Source organism: Henckelia pumila, chromosome 4, assembly GCF_033568475.1.
Source record: "Henckelia pumila isolate YLH828 chromosome 4, ASM3356847v2, whole genome shotgun sequence".
NCBI lineage: Eukaryota > Viridiplantae > Streptophyta > Magnoliopsida > Lamiales > Gesneriaceae > Henckelia > Henckelia pumila.
This window is the reverse complement of record NC_133123.1, coordinates 30192807-30207299: the sequence shown is the minus strand read 5'-3', so window position 1 is coordinate 30207299 and position 14493 is coordinate 30192807. Positions and strand designations below refer to the sequence as shown.

The 14493-nt window shown below is 39.0% G+C and overlaps 2 protein-coding genes and 1 long non-coding RNA gene across 4 annotated transcripts; all 3 read left to right on the top strand.

The window, feature by feature from the left end:
* Positions 1–901: 901 nt before the first annotated feature.
* Positions 902–1984, top strand: LOC140860760 (uncharacterized). The gene has a single exon (XM_073263763.1). It carries the CDS (start codon positions 902–904, stop codon positions 1982–1984), a length of 1083 nt encoding a protein of 360 aa, XP_073119864.1.
* Positions 1985–2146: 162 nt separating this feature from the next.
* LOC140860759 (uncharacterized) lies at positions 2147–2857 on the top strand. Its single transcript, XM_073263762.1, has one exon. It carries the CDS (start codon positions 2147–2149, stop codon positions 2855–2857), a length of 711 nt encoding a protein of 236 aa, XP_073119863.1.
* Positions 2858–10417: 7560 nt separating this feature from the next.
* On the top strand, positions 10418–11135 carry LOC140867482 (uncharacterized). Of its 2 annotated transcripts, none has more exons than XR_012145161.1 (2): positions 10418–10521; positions 10659–11135. It is a non-coding gene; the product is annotated as an uncharacterized lncRNA (long non-coding RNA). The 2 variants fall into 2 exon arrangements; XR_012145160.1 differs by having other exon boundaries at positions 10421–10521; positions 10648–11135.
* The last annotated feature ends 3358 nt before the right edge of the window (positions 11136–14493 follow it).

Here is a 14493-nt window from a genome sequence, read left to right as displayed (position 1 = left end):
ATTTCATGAAAAAAAAAATTAGTTTTAAATTAACTTAAAACTTTGAAAAAATATCTGAAGTAAAATTTTATAATATATTTACCGAATACATTATAAAATGGGCACTAATAAATATTTTCTAAATAATTACATATTTTGTAACATCATTATCATCATTGACAAAATTAAATATCAAAGATGTCCCTAAAAAATATATGGGTCTAACTCGACCCGAGCCCAATAATCCATATTTTTGGAAATACACTTTGGGGCCCATTTAGTCTTATTTTATGAGAAGCTTAGTCTGAAATGGCCCTGGTAGGGAATAAGATCGTAATCATGAATACATGGGCTTGAACCCTAACTGGTATGGTTGGAGCCCGACCCGAGCCCAAGAAGGGTCCAATATCTGGAACCTTCCACTACTCTCGAGCACATAAAGATCATCAACAGATAAGGATAATATCTTATGAATACAATATTTGATATTATCTTCAAATTGATATTAGAATCCTACTTGGTCAGGGCTCTTACCCGAGTAGAGTCCTGCTCTAACACATGTTCTACCTTGACAAGGTAACCTACCCCTCCAAACCCCTATAAATACAGGTATGGTTCATGATTTATTCATTCATATCTTATATTCACTTCTTGCTCACACACTCACGCACGCATATTCTCTTGTTCTTCCTTATAGTCACGCTCTTTTACTTTCGAGCACTGACTTAGGCATCGGAGGGGTCACGCCGAAAACACTTTCGGCGCCCCCTAACTTGGCTTTTGTCTGTGCAGTGCACGTGAGACCCGACCCGACCCGTTTTGTGGAGGATTTGGAGATTCGCTCTACCAGACCGAACCCGGAGGAAAAAATCGACATCATCAATTGGCGCCGTCTGTGTGAATTTGAAGAAAAAGAGTTGAGATGGCTGATGCAAATGGAGTCAACGAAGAAATAAATCAACTTATCACTGCTGCTGTCGAAAGAGCTATGGCTGCAAGGGCGGAAACCAATACCCCTCCCCCACCACCAGGTCAGAACGCGCAGTTAGAGGAAATCAGGAAACTGAAGGAGGAGATGGAGCTCTTGAAGAAGAAACAATCCGGATACCTAGCCACGCCAGTACGGAATATTCCCTTCTCTCCTGAAATATTGGAGTCCGAACTCCCCAAAAACTTTAAATTTCCGCATATTGGGGAATATGATGGGAAAGGGGACCCGGATGAGCATCTGTCCCGTTTTGAGAATGCGGCGTTGTTGCACAAATATTCTGACCCGATCAAGTGTCGGGTCTTTCTCAATACTTTGATAGGACCGGCTCAACAATGGTTCAACTTATTACGCCAAGGAGATATCAAGGAGTTCAAAGATTTCAGCAAGGCCTTCCTACACCACTTTTCTAGTAGCAAAAAACACTCTACGAATACTCTTAGTCTTTTTGCTATCAAACAGGGTCAAGAAGATTTGCGAGTATATGTTCGTCGATTTAGTGCCTTGGCTCTGGAAGTACCTACTGCCACCACTGACCTGCTTATCAGTGCCTTTACCCAAGGACTTGCTACAGGGGATTTTCTTAAATCCCTGATCAAAAAACCGCCGTCTACCTATGATGAAGTGCTTGCTCGGGCCAAAAAATATGTGAATCTAGAGGAGGTACAAGTTTCCCGTATGAATAATGGGATGGACAGGCCACCAAGTCCGAAGAATGCCCGGGCCCCTAACACACCTTGGAGGATGGGACCATCTCCCCGACCCAAGCTTCTTGGGCAATTCACTTCTTTCACTCCTCTAAGGATGGGTAAAACTCAGGCTATGCGAATATGTGAAGAAAAAAGACTTCTACAGAGACCTCCATGGAGCGAGCAGGGGCCCCGTAGACCAAAGTCTGACAAGTATTGTGACTTTCACAATGATTATGGGCACAATACTAATGATTGTCGTCAACTGGAGCAGGAAATTGAAAGAATAATACAACAGGAGCCAGGGATGAGGGATAGGTTGGCATGACAAAAAGGAGGATATCCCTCGAATAAAAGGAGTCATGAAGGTCCTGATCATTACGCACCAAGACCCCGACCTGGTCCACCCCAGGGAAATTTCCAACGCCCGAACCAGAATCAGCCCGGGAATAACCAGGGGCCACCCCCTCCCACAAAAGGTGTTATCAACATGATATCTGGGGGACCGACTGATGGAGATTCCAATAGGGCAAGGAAGACAAGTAGTCGGAAACTGAGAAACATGGAGATAGCTGACCAGGTGGTTAGAACAGGCCCGACCCTTTCCTTTGGCCCGGGTGATTTGAAAGGTTTGTCGGATACTACTCATAATGATGCATTGGTTATTCGAGCTCTGGTCGCTAATTATGACGTGGCCCAAATTTTTGTGGATTCGAGAAGCTCGGTCAATGTACTGTTCCAAGAAACCATAAACCAAATGGATTTGGGGGAATATAAGGTAGAGCCGATGGTGACGTCGTTGTTCGGGTTCACGGGTCATGCCATCCGACCTAATGGATTGATCAATTTGCCGCTCACTTTGGGCAAGGATCGTACAAGTAAAACTCGGATTGTTAGCTTTATTATCGTGGATGCACCATCAGCATACAACGTTATCTTGGGAAGACCAGCCATGACTACGTTCATGGCTGTGGCTTCCACACTATATCAAAAAATAAAATTTCCTGTGGGTAATGAAGTGGGAGAGGTCCAGGGAGATCAAAAGATTTCTCGAAAGTGCTATGTGGAAGAGGTACGGATAGAACAAAAGGCAGTCAAAATCAACCATGATGACCGACCCGGGCCGAGAGATCGGGAACAAGTAAACTTATTGGAAGAAAACGCCCCTGTTATGGCTGAGGAAGGTGCGAAGAGATCATAATCTGCCCCCCAACTGGTTTGGTCAAGGTTGCTCGGGCGCTAGAACCTATTCTTAAAAAACAGCTAATACAGTGTTTGATGGAGAACAAAGACGCCTTCGCTTGGTCCGTATCCGACCTCTTGGGAGTACGGAGAGAAGTAATGGAGCACAAGTTGAATTTTATACGAGACTACCGCCCTATTATTCAGAAAAAACGACATTTTGGGCCCGAAAAAGACGCTGTGATTCAGGGGCAAGTTGAGGAACTCTTGAAGGCCGGACACATTCAGGAGGTATATTTCTCGACTTGGTTGTCAAATGTGGTCTTGGTACCCAAGTCCTCGGGTAAATGGCGCATGTGTGTAGACTTCCGTGATCTGAACAAGGCCTGTTCGAAAGATTGCTATCCCTTTCCCCGAATAGACCAGCTGGTGGATTCCACATCTGGGCATGAGTTATTGTGTTTTCTGGACGCTTATCAGGGGTATCATCAAATTCCCCTGGCTAAGCAAGATCAAGATAAGGTGAGTTTTGTCACCTCTATAGGTACTTATTGCTACGTGGTTATGCCTTTTGGGCTCAAGAATGCTGGGGCCACTTATCAAAGACTAATGGACAAAGTTTTCAAGCAACAAATAGGCAAAAACATCGAAGTATATGTGGATGATATTTTGGTCAAAACCCGAACAGTTCATCAATTCATTGTCGACCTGACCCAGACATTCCAGACACTACGTGATTATCGATTAAAGTTAAACCCGAGCAAGTGCACATTTGGGGTTCAGACTGGGAAATTTCTGGGATATATGGTCACTAGGAGAGGAATTGAAGCTAACCCGGAAAAAGTTCAAGCCATTATCTCTATGGAGTCGCCCAAAAATATATAGGAGGTACAAAGGCTATCTGGAAGGATTGCCGCATTGGCTCGCTTCATATCAAGATCAGCAGATAAGAGTTTCCTGTTCTTCAAAGCACTCAGAAAAACTAAAAATTTTGAATGGGATGAATAGAGTGAGAAATCTTTCCAAGAGTTGAAAAAGTATCTAAAAGAGTTACCGGTGTTGAACAAACCAGTACAAGGAGAAGATCTCTTCGTGTATCTGGATGTCACACCCCGGGCCGCTAGCTCGGTCCTGGTTCGGAATGAGGGGGTGAATCATCTGCCGGTCTACTTTGTCAGTCGTGCCCTGAAGGGAGCAGAACTCAATTATATGACTCAAGAAAAGTTAGCTCTGGCCCTCGTCATTACAGCTAGAAAATTGAGACCTTACTTCTTATCCCACCCGATCACTGTTCTTACCAATAGTGACTTGGAAAAAATTGCAGCCAACCCAGATGCATCGGGAAGACTGATCAAGTGGATTACAAAGTTAAGTGAGTACGACATAAAATTTGAGCCCCGTACTGCCATCAAAGCTCAAGACCTAGCTGATTTCTTGGCAGAAACTATTCAGTTTAAATAAGAGGACCATTGAAAGATATTTGTAGATGGATCATCTTGTCAAACAGGAAGCGGGGTTGGGATTGTGATAATATCACCCTGGGGCGAGGAAACCAACATCTCGATAAGGTTGGATTTTCGAGCATCTAATAATGAAGCAGAATATGAAGCCCTCCTGCTCGGACTAAAGGCTGCTCGGAATCTTGGTATATCCCGAGCTACCCTTTATTCAGACTCACAATTGGCCATACAACAGAGCAAGGGAAAGTTTGAAACCAAGAATGAAAAGATGATAAAATATGCTCAAGCATTAGATAAAGCTAAGGAAGAGTTTACCGAGCTCACTATGGAGTTGATCCCGAGAACTGAAAATACGAAAGCCGATCACTTGGCTCGTCTCGCAAGTTCCGTGGGTGAGCCACTCGAGCCCGGACTAAAAGGGAAAGAGCTGGTATCCCAACTTGAAAGTTTGGATGACCTGATAGCAGACGTACCTGAAGGAGATTGGAGGTATGGCATCCACAAATATCTGACTAAGGATGAGCTCCCGAACGATAACAAGAAGGCTCGGGAAATTAAAAGGAAAGCTTTGCGTTTTGTGATGGTTGACAAGATACTTTTCAAAAGGTCATTCTCTCAACCTCTGCTCAAGTGTCTTGGCCCGGATGAAGCTAATTATGTTTTGCGAGAGATTCATGAAGGCTGTTGTGGGAATCACTTGGGTAGCATAGCCCTAGCTCGGAAAGCCCTCCTGGCCGGTTTCTTCTGGCCCACTATGAAGAAGGATGCTTCCGTCCTGGTCAATTCATGCTACAATTGCCAGAGGCATGCCAATTTACAGTGGAGGCCTGCGGAGTTTATGAAGGCAGTAGTAGCCGCCTGTCCTTTCGATCAATGGGGAATGGATATTGTCGGGCCATTCCCGGTCAGCATGGGTCAGAGAAAATTCTTATTGGTGGCCGTGGATTATTTCTCAAAGTGGGTCGAGTCCGAGCCATTAGCCAAAATCACAAAAAAAGAAGTATTGAATTTCTTATGGAAAAATATTGTTTGTCGGTTCGGAATACCGCGCAGGCTCATATCAGAAAATGGAAGACAATTTTTGTGGCTCTAAGGTCCAAGTTTGGTGTAAACAGATGAAAATTGAACAAATTTTTACATCTGTTGCTTACCCCCAAGGGAATGGACAAGTGGAGGTTACTAACAGAACTATTGTGAAAACACTCAAGACCAGGTTAGATTCAGCTAAGGGAAAATGGATGGATGAGCTTCCATCCGTATTATGGTCTTATCGAACTACAGCAAGGTCCGGGACGGATGAAACACCATATAATATGGTGTACGGGACGGAGGCAGTCCTTCCTGCTGAGATTGGACAAGAAAGTGCCCGGATCATAGCCTACGGCCCGGATAACAATAAAATGAAGGCCATGGATTTAGATTTGGTGGAAGAAAACCGAGCTAGAGCAGCAGTTCGGTTAACAGCTTATCGTAAAAGAATAACCTGAGCCTATAACAAACGGGTCTACCCTCGGGCCTTTCAAGAGGGGGACTTGGTTATGAGAAAAATTCAACACCATTGGGAGAGAGGAAAACTAGATGGGAAATATGAAGGACCCTTCAAGGTGGTAGGGAAAGCAGGAGTGGCTGCTTATTACTTGGAAGATTCGCAAGGAAAGAAAGGAAAAAGGCCGTGGAATGCTCAACATTTGAAGAAATATTACTCCTAAGATCCCAACCTGAGTTAGGACAACCGACCTCATAAAGAGCACGGGGTTGTGAGTTATTTTGTTATTTTTTGTTTTAAGTTTGATAGTAGTAGTAGTTGAGTTCTTCTGTTATTTCTTAAATCTTTGAGATATGTTTTGTGAATTATCAATGAAAAAATGACATGTTTTGTCAAACAAAATTAAAGCCCGATCAACTCGGCACATACCACGCCATTCGTGGTCAGAAACCAAGCCCGATCAACTCGGCACATACCACGCCATTCATGGTCAGAAACCCGATCAACTTGGCACATACCACGCCATTCGTGGTCAGAAACCAAGCCCGATCAACTCGGCACATACCACGCCATTCGTGTTCAGAAACCAAGCCCGATCAACTCGGCACACACCACGCCATTCGTGGTCAAATCAAAATTAAAGCCCAATCAGTTCGGCATTTATCACGCCATTCGTGGTCAGAATCCAAGCCCGACCAGCTCGGCACTCACCACGCCATTCGTGGTCAAAATTAAAGCCCGATCAGTTCGGCATTTACCACGCCATTCGTGGTCAGAATCCAAGCCCGACCAGCTCGGCACTCACCACGCCATTCGTGGTCAAAATTAAAGCCCGATCAGTTCGGCATTTACCACGCCATTCGTGGTCAAAATCCAAGCCCGACCAGTTTGGCACTCACCAAGCCATTCGTGATCAAGATTAAAGCCCGATCAACTCGGCACATACCACGCCATTCGTGGTCAAAAACCAAGCCCGATCAACTCGGCACATACCACGCCATTCGTGGTCAGAAACCAAGCCCGATCAACTCGGCACATACCACGCCATTCGTGGTCAAAAACCAAGCCCGATCAACTCGGCACACACCACGCCATTCGTGGTCAAATAAAAATTAAAGCCCGATCAGTTCGGCATTTACCACGTCATTCGTGGTCAGAATCCAAGCCCGACTAGCTCGGCACTCACCACGCCATTCGTAGTCAAAATTAAAGCCCGATCAGTTCGGCATTTACCACGCCATTCGTGGTCAGAATCCAAGCCCGACCATCTCGGCACTCACCACGCCATTCGTGGTCAAAATTAAAGCCCGATCAGTTCGGCATTTACCACACCATTCGTGGTCAAATCCAAGCCCGACCAGTTCGACACTCACCAAACCATTCGTGATCAAGATTAAAGCTCGATCAACTCGGCACATACTACGCCATTCGTGGTCAGAAACCAAGCCCGATCAACTCGGCACATACCACGCCATTCGTGGTCAGAAATCAAGCCCGATCAACCTAGAAAGAGAAATATAGTGTATCATTGTGGTATATTAAACAGAAATATAGTGTATCATAGCCCATTTTGAACGGCATAGCCAGGGCTGCTCGGGCTCGGGTCGGACAAAGAAATATCTATTATTCCAACCTTTGTGGGAGCTTGGTTTTCCTTTTAGAAATTGGTATTCAGAACGGAGGGAAATATAAAACCGGCCCGAGGCGATTTTCTTAATTTGAAGAAATTTGGTGAAGTTTCCTATGTCTAAGGGGACTCGGAAAAAACAGAATAAAACTCCTAAAGATAATATTGAGCCAAAAGAGTTAGGAGTAAGCTGGCTCGGACATATACAAAAATATTGACACAGGGCCAAAATGATGTTCGGGATGGGGAACCTCAGGCCCATTTTCACTTGATCTAGGCTAAAGCTTAAGTATCCTTCAGGAGGCTTATGAGCCCGGTCCCTACGACGCAGGAGCAATAAGTCATAAGTATCAGGCATGCCTGACCTGTCCCTAATAGTTGGGCCTATGTCTGGACTAAGGTGGGAGGCTAGGATTTGGAACCAATGTTTGCCTTCCGATCTTAGTCGGGCCTCATCAGTCTTGAGGGCGTGAAGCCTTCACATCTTGGCATCCCGAGTCTCGGCGGGACTCGGGTCGGCATCTGACCCTGAAGAGGCAGAATGCTCGGATGCCTCATGAGGTAGAGGAGATTCGATAAAAGCAACTATTTCCCGGACAGTATTTTCGTCCGGGGAAGACATCTTAATTTAATATTTAAAACAAAAAAACTTACAGAAGAAGTTGATTGATCGAAAAGTATAAAAGAGGAGCTCGATGGTTGACCGATCAGAAATGAAACGGAAATAGTGGCTCGGGTCGGGGTACCTTACGGAATTTTGACAGAGTAACGCCCACGCTGTAAAGGTGAAAAATGAAGTTTTTTTACCGCCCTATTTATAGGAGGATTGAATTGATCTTGACCGTCTGATGATAATCTTGATCAGCGGTCCGGGGTGAGCCGCGTCACTCAGGTAATCTCTCAGAAATTGTACCGTCGCGAGATCTCTGCCGTCCATAGAAAGCACACGACAAGGATCGAGATCCGGACCGTTCACAGAAGACACATTGTGGTATATTACACTACACACATGGTATATGGGGCTCGGGGTCCGGTCAGAGGACTATATGGTCTAAATTTCATACTTCTTTAGACCAGTAGGGGGAGGTACTATTGATGTCCCTAAAAAATATACGGGTCTAACCCGACCCGAGCCCAATAATCCATATTTTTTGAAATATACTTTGGGGCCCATTTAGTCTTATTTTATGAGAAGCCTAGTCTGAAATGACTCTGGTAGGGAATAAGATCGTAATCATGAATACATGGGCTTGAACCCTAACTGGTATAGTTGGAGCCCGACCCGAGCCCAAGAAGGGTCCAATATCTGGAACCTTCCACTACTCTCGAGCACATAAAGATCATCAACAGATAAGGATAATATCTTATGAATCTAATATTTGATATTATCTTCAAATTGATATTAGAATCCTACTTGGTCAGGGCTCTTACCCGAGTAGAGTCCTGTTCTAACACATGTTCTACCTTGACAAGGTAACCTACCCCTCCAAACCCCTATAAATACAGATATGGTTCATGATTTATTCATTCATCTCTTATATTCACTTCTTGCTCACACACTCACGCACGCATATTCTCTTGTTCTTCCTTATAGTCACGCTCTTTTACTTTCGAGCACTGACTTAGGCATCGGAGGGGTCACGCCGAAAACACTTTCGGCGCCCCCTAACTTGGCTTTTGTCTGTGCAGTTTACGTGAGACCCGACCCGACCCGTTTTGTGGAGGATTTGGAGATTCGCTCTACCAGACCGAACCCGGAGGAAAAAATCGACATCATCAAAATTAAAAATATTAGGGAAAACGTCACGTGTTGACCGTATGCAAAAGTTGGTGTGGCATGTAACACGTTGTTACGCATTAACGATCGAAATACTGGAAAAAATAAAATGCGGAAATTGAATTTTAGATGAGAAGAGAGAGATGTAATTTTTATAATTATTTTTTAAGATGGAATATTGTATGTAAAATTTGAGAGCTTGAATATTTGCATAACGGTTATCGTATTGAAGTGCTTTAAGTCGTGTTGTTAGCATCATTTCCAATCTTTCACCTCATTTTTAAATCATAAAAATTTACATTAAATCTATTTTGTCGAACATATATTTTATTTGAATCAATGATTTTTTAATTATTAATTTATTTTATTCTACTAAAATTGAAGGGTACCAACTCCTCCTTTAATTAGTTTTAGTGTATGTTTAAATTTTAATTATAATTATGCCATTTTATTTTATTTATTAATAATTACTTATTTACTTCTTTATGGATATTTATTTCAAAAATGTGATTTTTTTTATTTCACTATTATTATTATTATTATTTTCAATTAAAAATTAGATAATAGAAATAAAATATGATTTATGGTTTAGCCGCAACGAGACAATAATATTCTAACGTCCTGCTAGGCCGGGCCACTTGTTATTTTCCAATGGCTTTTCTTCCAGGCCCATAATTTGATTTTCCAGGGGCCTGAAAAGTTGGCCGCATCCATTTCTAAAAATATTATGTGTTTTGAATTATTTAGCCAAGTAACGGGATCAGATGGTTCACCGCCATAATTGTTTGCTTGGAAGAAAGATACAGGAAACTACGATAGTCAGTCAAACCATATTAAACAAGTCATGTGTGACATGCTAGTCCAATGTATAGATCCCCTTGTTGTCATCATTGCATACAAGAATCATGATGCTAAAATATATAATTTTTTGGAAAATGTTATATGTACGACGAAGAACGTTATAAATTAAGTTACAAATTGCATTTGAAATTATAAAATAATTATCTCCACAATTGATTTGAAAAAAAAATCTTTCAAAAATATACATTTAATATAGTTTTATAATTTTAAATTAACTTTATAACCCAACATGTAAATCTCATTGTACACTAATATCATCTTAATTTTTCCCCCTTTTTCATGCAGATTTATGTGCAAAGGTCAAATGGGTTTGACCTGAAATGAGTCCTTAAGTTGTTTGTGGTGCCAAAATCGTGCATAAACGGTTGCTTCATTCATATTATCCCTTCTCTCTCTCTCTTTTTCTCCTTCACTCAAACTTAAAACACCCCTTCTCTCTACATTTCCAAAATCCCATCTTTATTTCTTCCAGGTAATTCGTTTCCAATATTTTTGAATCAATAACCTCGCTCCCCACAGACTCACACACTATATCATACATATGTTTAATTAAATGTTAATTTGTGTATTTATAATATGATATGAATTGTGGTAGTAGTACTAGTGCAGATTATATATTAAGTAGCTAGCTAGCTAGGATGGCGATGATGGGGTTGGAGAGGATGCTTGGCAGCTTGAAATCGAAGCTCATCAAGTCCATGAAATTCAAGAAGCCTTACGACAAGATCGAGAAGAGCGAAAGCATGAGGGTCGAAATCAGGAGCCGAAAAGCGCGCAAGCTCATCCAAGAAACTCTTAAAGTTGCTGATTCACCCAACACAAGAACCTACAACTTCTAACATCATACATGCATACATACTTACGAACACACGTTGATTATATGCTTACTGCGGTACTGTTGTATGCTTTGGCTAAAAGCTATCAAATAAAATCCATCTTCCATGTTCTTATAATTTTTCTTTTAAAAGTGTCAGATGACTTGTGACTTATAGCTCATCTAACATCATGACTTATAGCTTTAATTAACATTTTATGCAATAAATCTTTTTTGAAAGAGTTTATAAATTGTAAAAAATAAGCTGTTAATTTCTTGGCCACCCTAACTTTTAGTGTCAATATTTTGTTCAAGTTTTGTTTTATTTTATTTGTGTAGTGTACACATTGGCTTACAAGAACTTATATTTTCCCTTATCAAATACAAAAGGAAAATGTTATATGTACAATTTACAAATAAGATTACAAATTTGATTACAAAGTGCAATTGAAATGACAAAATTATCCCTATACTTTATTTGAAAAAAACTTTTAAAAATGTATTTAGGATAATTTTGTAATTACAAATATAATTTGCAACCCGATTTGTAATCCAACATGTAACATGATCTAATACAAAACTACTCATGATAAGAAATAAATATCTGATTAGTCAATTTTGTAATCAATAAGAAAAAATGTAAAATAAGGTGTACACTAAGATATACATCATTTAGCATTACTCATTTTATTTTATTACAACATTGTAGTGGGTGGGAGAGATTTTCTGCTTTTATATGAATTTGAATGAGTAAATATCTCCTCCGAAAAATAAAGTTTTATGTAACTTTATCCGGTGGTAACGACAGTTTTGCGTCTGATATAATATATAGTATGATTAATAATATATAGTTGGTTAATTAATTTCAAAATCCTGAGAAAAACCGAAAATGATAGGTGCATATACACGACAAGAACCAAAATATAACAGACTCATAGATAGAATATTGGACCAAATTATAAGAGCCACCTAAAACGATAGGCACGCATTCACATACATATTTGTGGTATTCGTGCCATTCCCGTAAGTTGTTTCTTTACCTAATGATATATGTAGTTGGCCATAATAATTTACCTATATTTTAAGTATTTTGTGTCGCTCACTTTCGAAATATAGTTAATTATTGTTTCCCGACCATCCACGTACATCCACGTGGTATTGACTCTGAAAATAATTATGGTTTCGAACAATTGTTGTTTAAACAAAAATTATAGATAATAATAATTGTATAATTCTACTATTTTAAATCATATCATGGCATCATCAGTGGTTCGTTATCATAATTATTGCTTCACGACAGATAATACCAAGATGGATATCATTCAATACTTCTTATTTTCAACTTTAACGATTATATAGCGTTTAATTATTGCAAACAAATCAAATTTTATGTATGTGGAAAAATTAGTGTGGGTTGAAAAATCAAAATTATGTCCTTGTCTATAAAATTTGTTTTGGTAAAAAACAAATCCATAGACAATGACAGATTTTCTTTGCAAACGTATGTGCTTAAAATTTTTAAGAAATATATATATATATATATGAAAAGAGCCAATAAAATGTGAAAGGTGGAGAAAAAGTTGGGGACTTTAAGAATCATTCAGATGGAAATGCACGACAATCAGAACCCAACAAATCAAAGTTGCCTGTGATGTTAGACACTGGTGTAGATTCATATTTGGTGTCTATATATATATATATATATATATATATATATATATATATATATATAGAATCATCGTTTATGTATAAAATTTGAACGAAAATAAATATCTTATAATTTGAACGGAAATAAATATCTATACGATGTTGTAAGCAAACATGTTACACAAAATCAGTGTTATTCAAAATATGCAAACTCAAAACATGAATATTACAGAAATAATATTACAAGAAGAAAGAATGATCGTATAACAATTCAATAGTATAACGAAAACACAAATATTGAAAAGTATAAAGCAAACAAGTAAGAAAATAGTCAAGCAAATCGAGGCCTGCAACTAGTACAGTTTCCTTAAAACAGATTCGTCCACTCCACTAAATGCTTGAGGATCAACACGTACAGACGTCTGTTTCCCAGGATACAACGAAAAAACCAGTAGCAAACTAAGCATAAATTCACTACTCCGGCGAACTTGAATCGTACCTTCATTTTATCACCAAAATTTAACGGATGCCAAAAGAAGAGCTAACAATATGAAACGCAAGAGAATTATTGAGTGAGATCTTGAATAATGTGTGTGTCTGGATTGAGAAAATGAGCACACTATTTATATGTTTCAAAAAGCACACCAAAAGTCATAAGACTAATTAACTTAATTAATCTTTTATTTAACTCAAGAATGTGGAGAGCCAAAAGCCTCAAATTAATTCAAAAATATAAAGAGCCAAAAAACACTCTCACATTCACGATCCATTATTTTCATTCAAAATTTTTATTTAAATATATTTTCAACAATCAGACGGTCCCCGTGACCAATCAGTTCGAGTGAACAAGTCAATCCGGGTCACCAAATGCTCCTTCAAAATCCACACTAATGAGTTTTTGAATTATTACTTGCGCCACCATGAACAATTGAACATTAGAGGTGTCGGAGGATGTCCAACGAAAACTCGTCGAAACTCAAGTTATTAACTCAAAATATGTATACGAAAACTAAAAAACTAGAGCATATATAAGATGAGAGTATCCTTCCACTGACAGAGTCATCAAGATGGATCGATCATGATGTGAAGTCGCGGGCCTGTGTTATGGGCAAACTTTACTAAATTCACTTATCTTATAAATCTGGCATATTATTCATAATTTATTTAACTTTAATCTCTTAATTGCTTCATGTTTTATTAACTTTAATCGTTCCTGCATATGATTTTCAGTATATATATACGTATTGTTAAAACTTAAAACAACCTCAAAGCGACAAAATATCTACAAAAAATTTATATCGATGACACAGGCTTGACACAATAATATTGCTTTTGACGTGTAAATTTTGACATCCGCAATTAATTTAATTTAACCAGTATTGCTTTGGAAAAGAATATATTCTCTATGCCAATTTTTACATGATAAAAAAACTAACTATTTTTTTAATACGAAGGACTAAGGAGCAAGCCGTTATCATTTAACAAAAAACTATAATAATTGATAGCAAGTGTATATGTATGTCGCAAATGCCCCTCTCAATAATTATACTTTTTGCAAGCAATGTATCGATTATAGAGCAGTACTAAAACTAAATCTTTGTAATAATAGTATTTTCATATAATTTGAAAAATTAGTGTTAAACACGAATATAAATACTTATTGCAATTGTGGCAAATTCCTAACATTACCTTAAAGTTAATGAAAATAAAATTTCCTTGATTACATTTTGAAACATTAGTTTTACATGTACGAAAAAAAAAATTATTTCAATTTTAGTAAATTTCTAACAATTAAAGTTTATGAAAATAAATCTATAACTTACATGCTCGTAATTTATTTTAATTAAATTGAAGTAATATTAATTTTTTAAATCCTCGACATAATAAATAGAGGAATGAAAGAATAATAATAAATATAAAAGATATATTAGGTCAAATTAGTCAGTTGAAATGAATTTTTCGATTGCAAAGAACACATGGAAA

Coding starts and splice junctions, on each gene's coding strand:
- LOC140860759 (XM_073263762.1), top strand. CDS start 2,147: ATGATATCTGGGGGACCGACTGATGGAGATTCCAATAGGGCAAGGAAG.
- LOC140860760 (XM_073263763.1), top strand. CDS start 902: ATGGCTGATGCAAATGGAGTCAACGAAGAAATAAATCAACTTATCACT.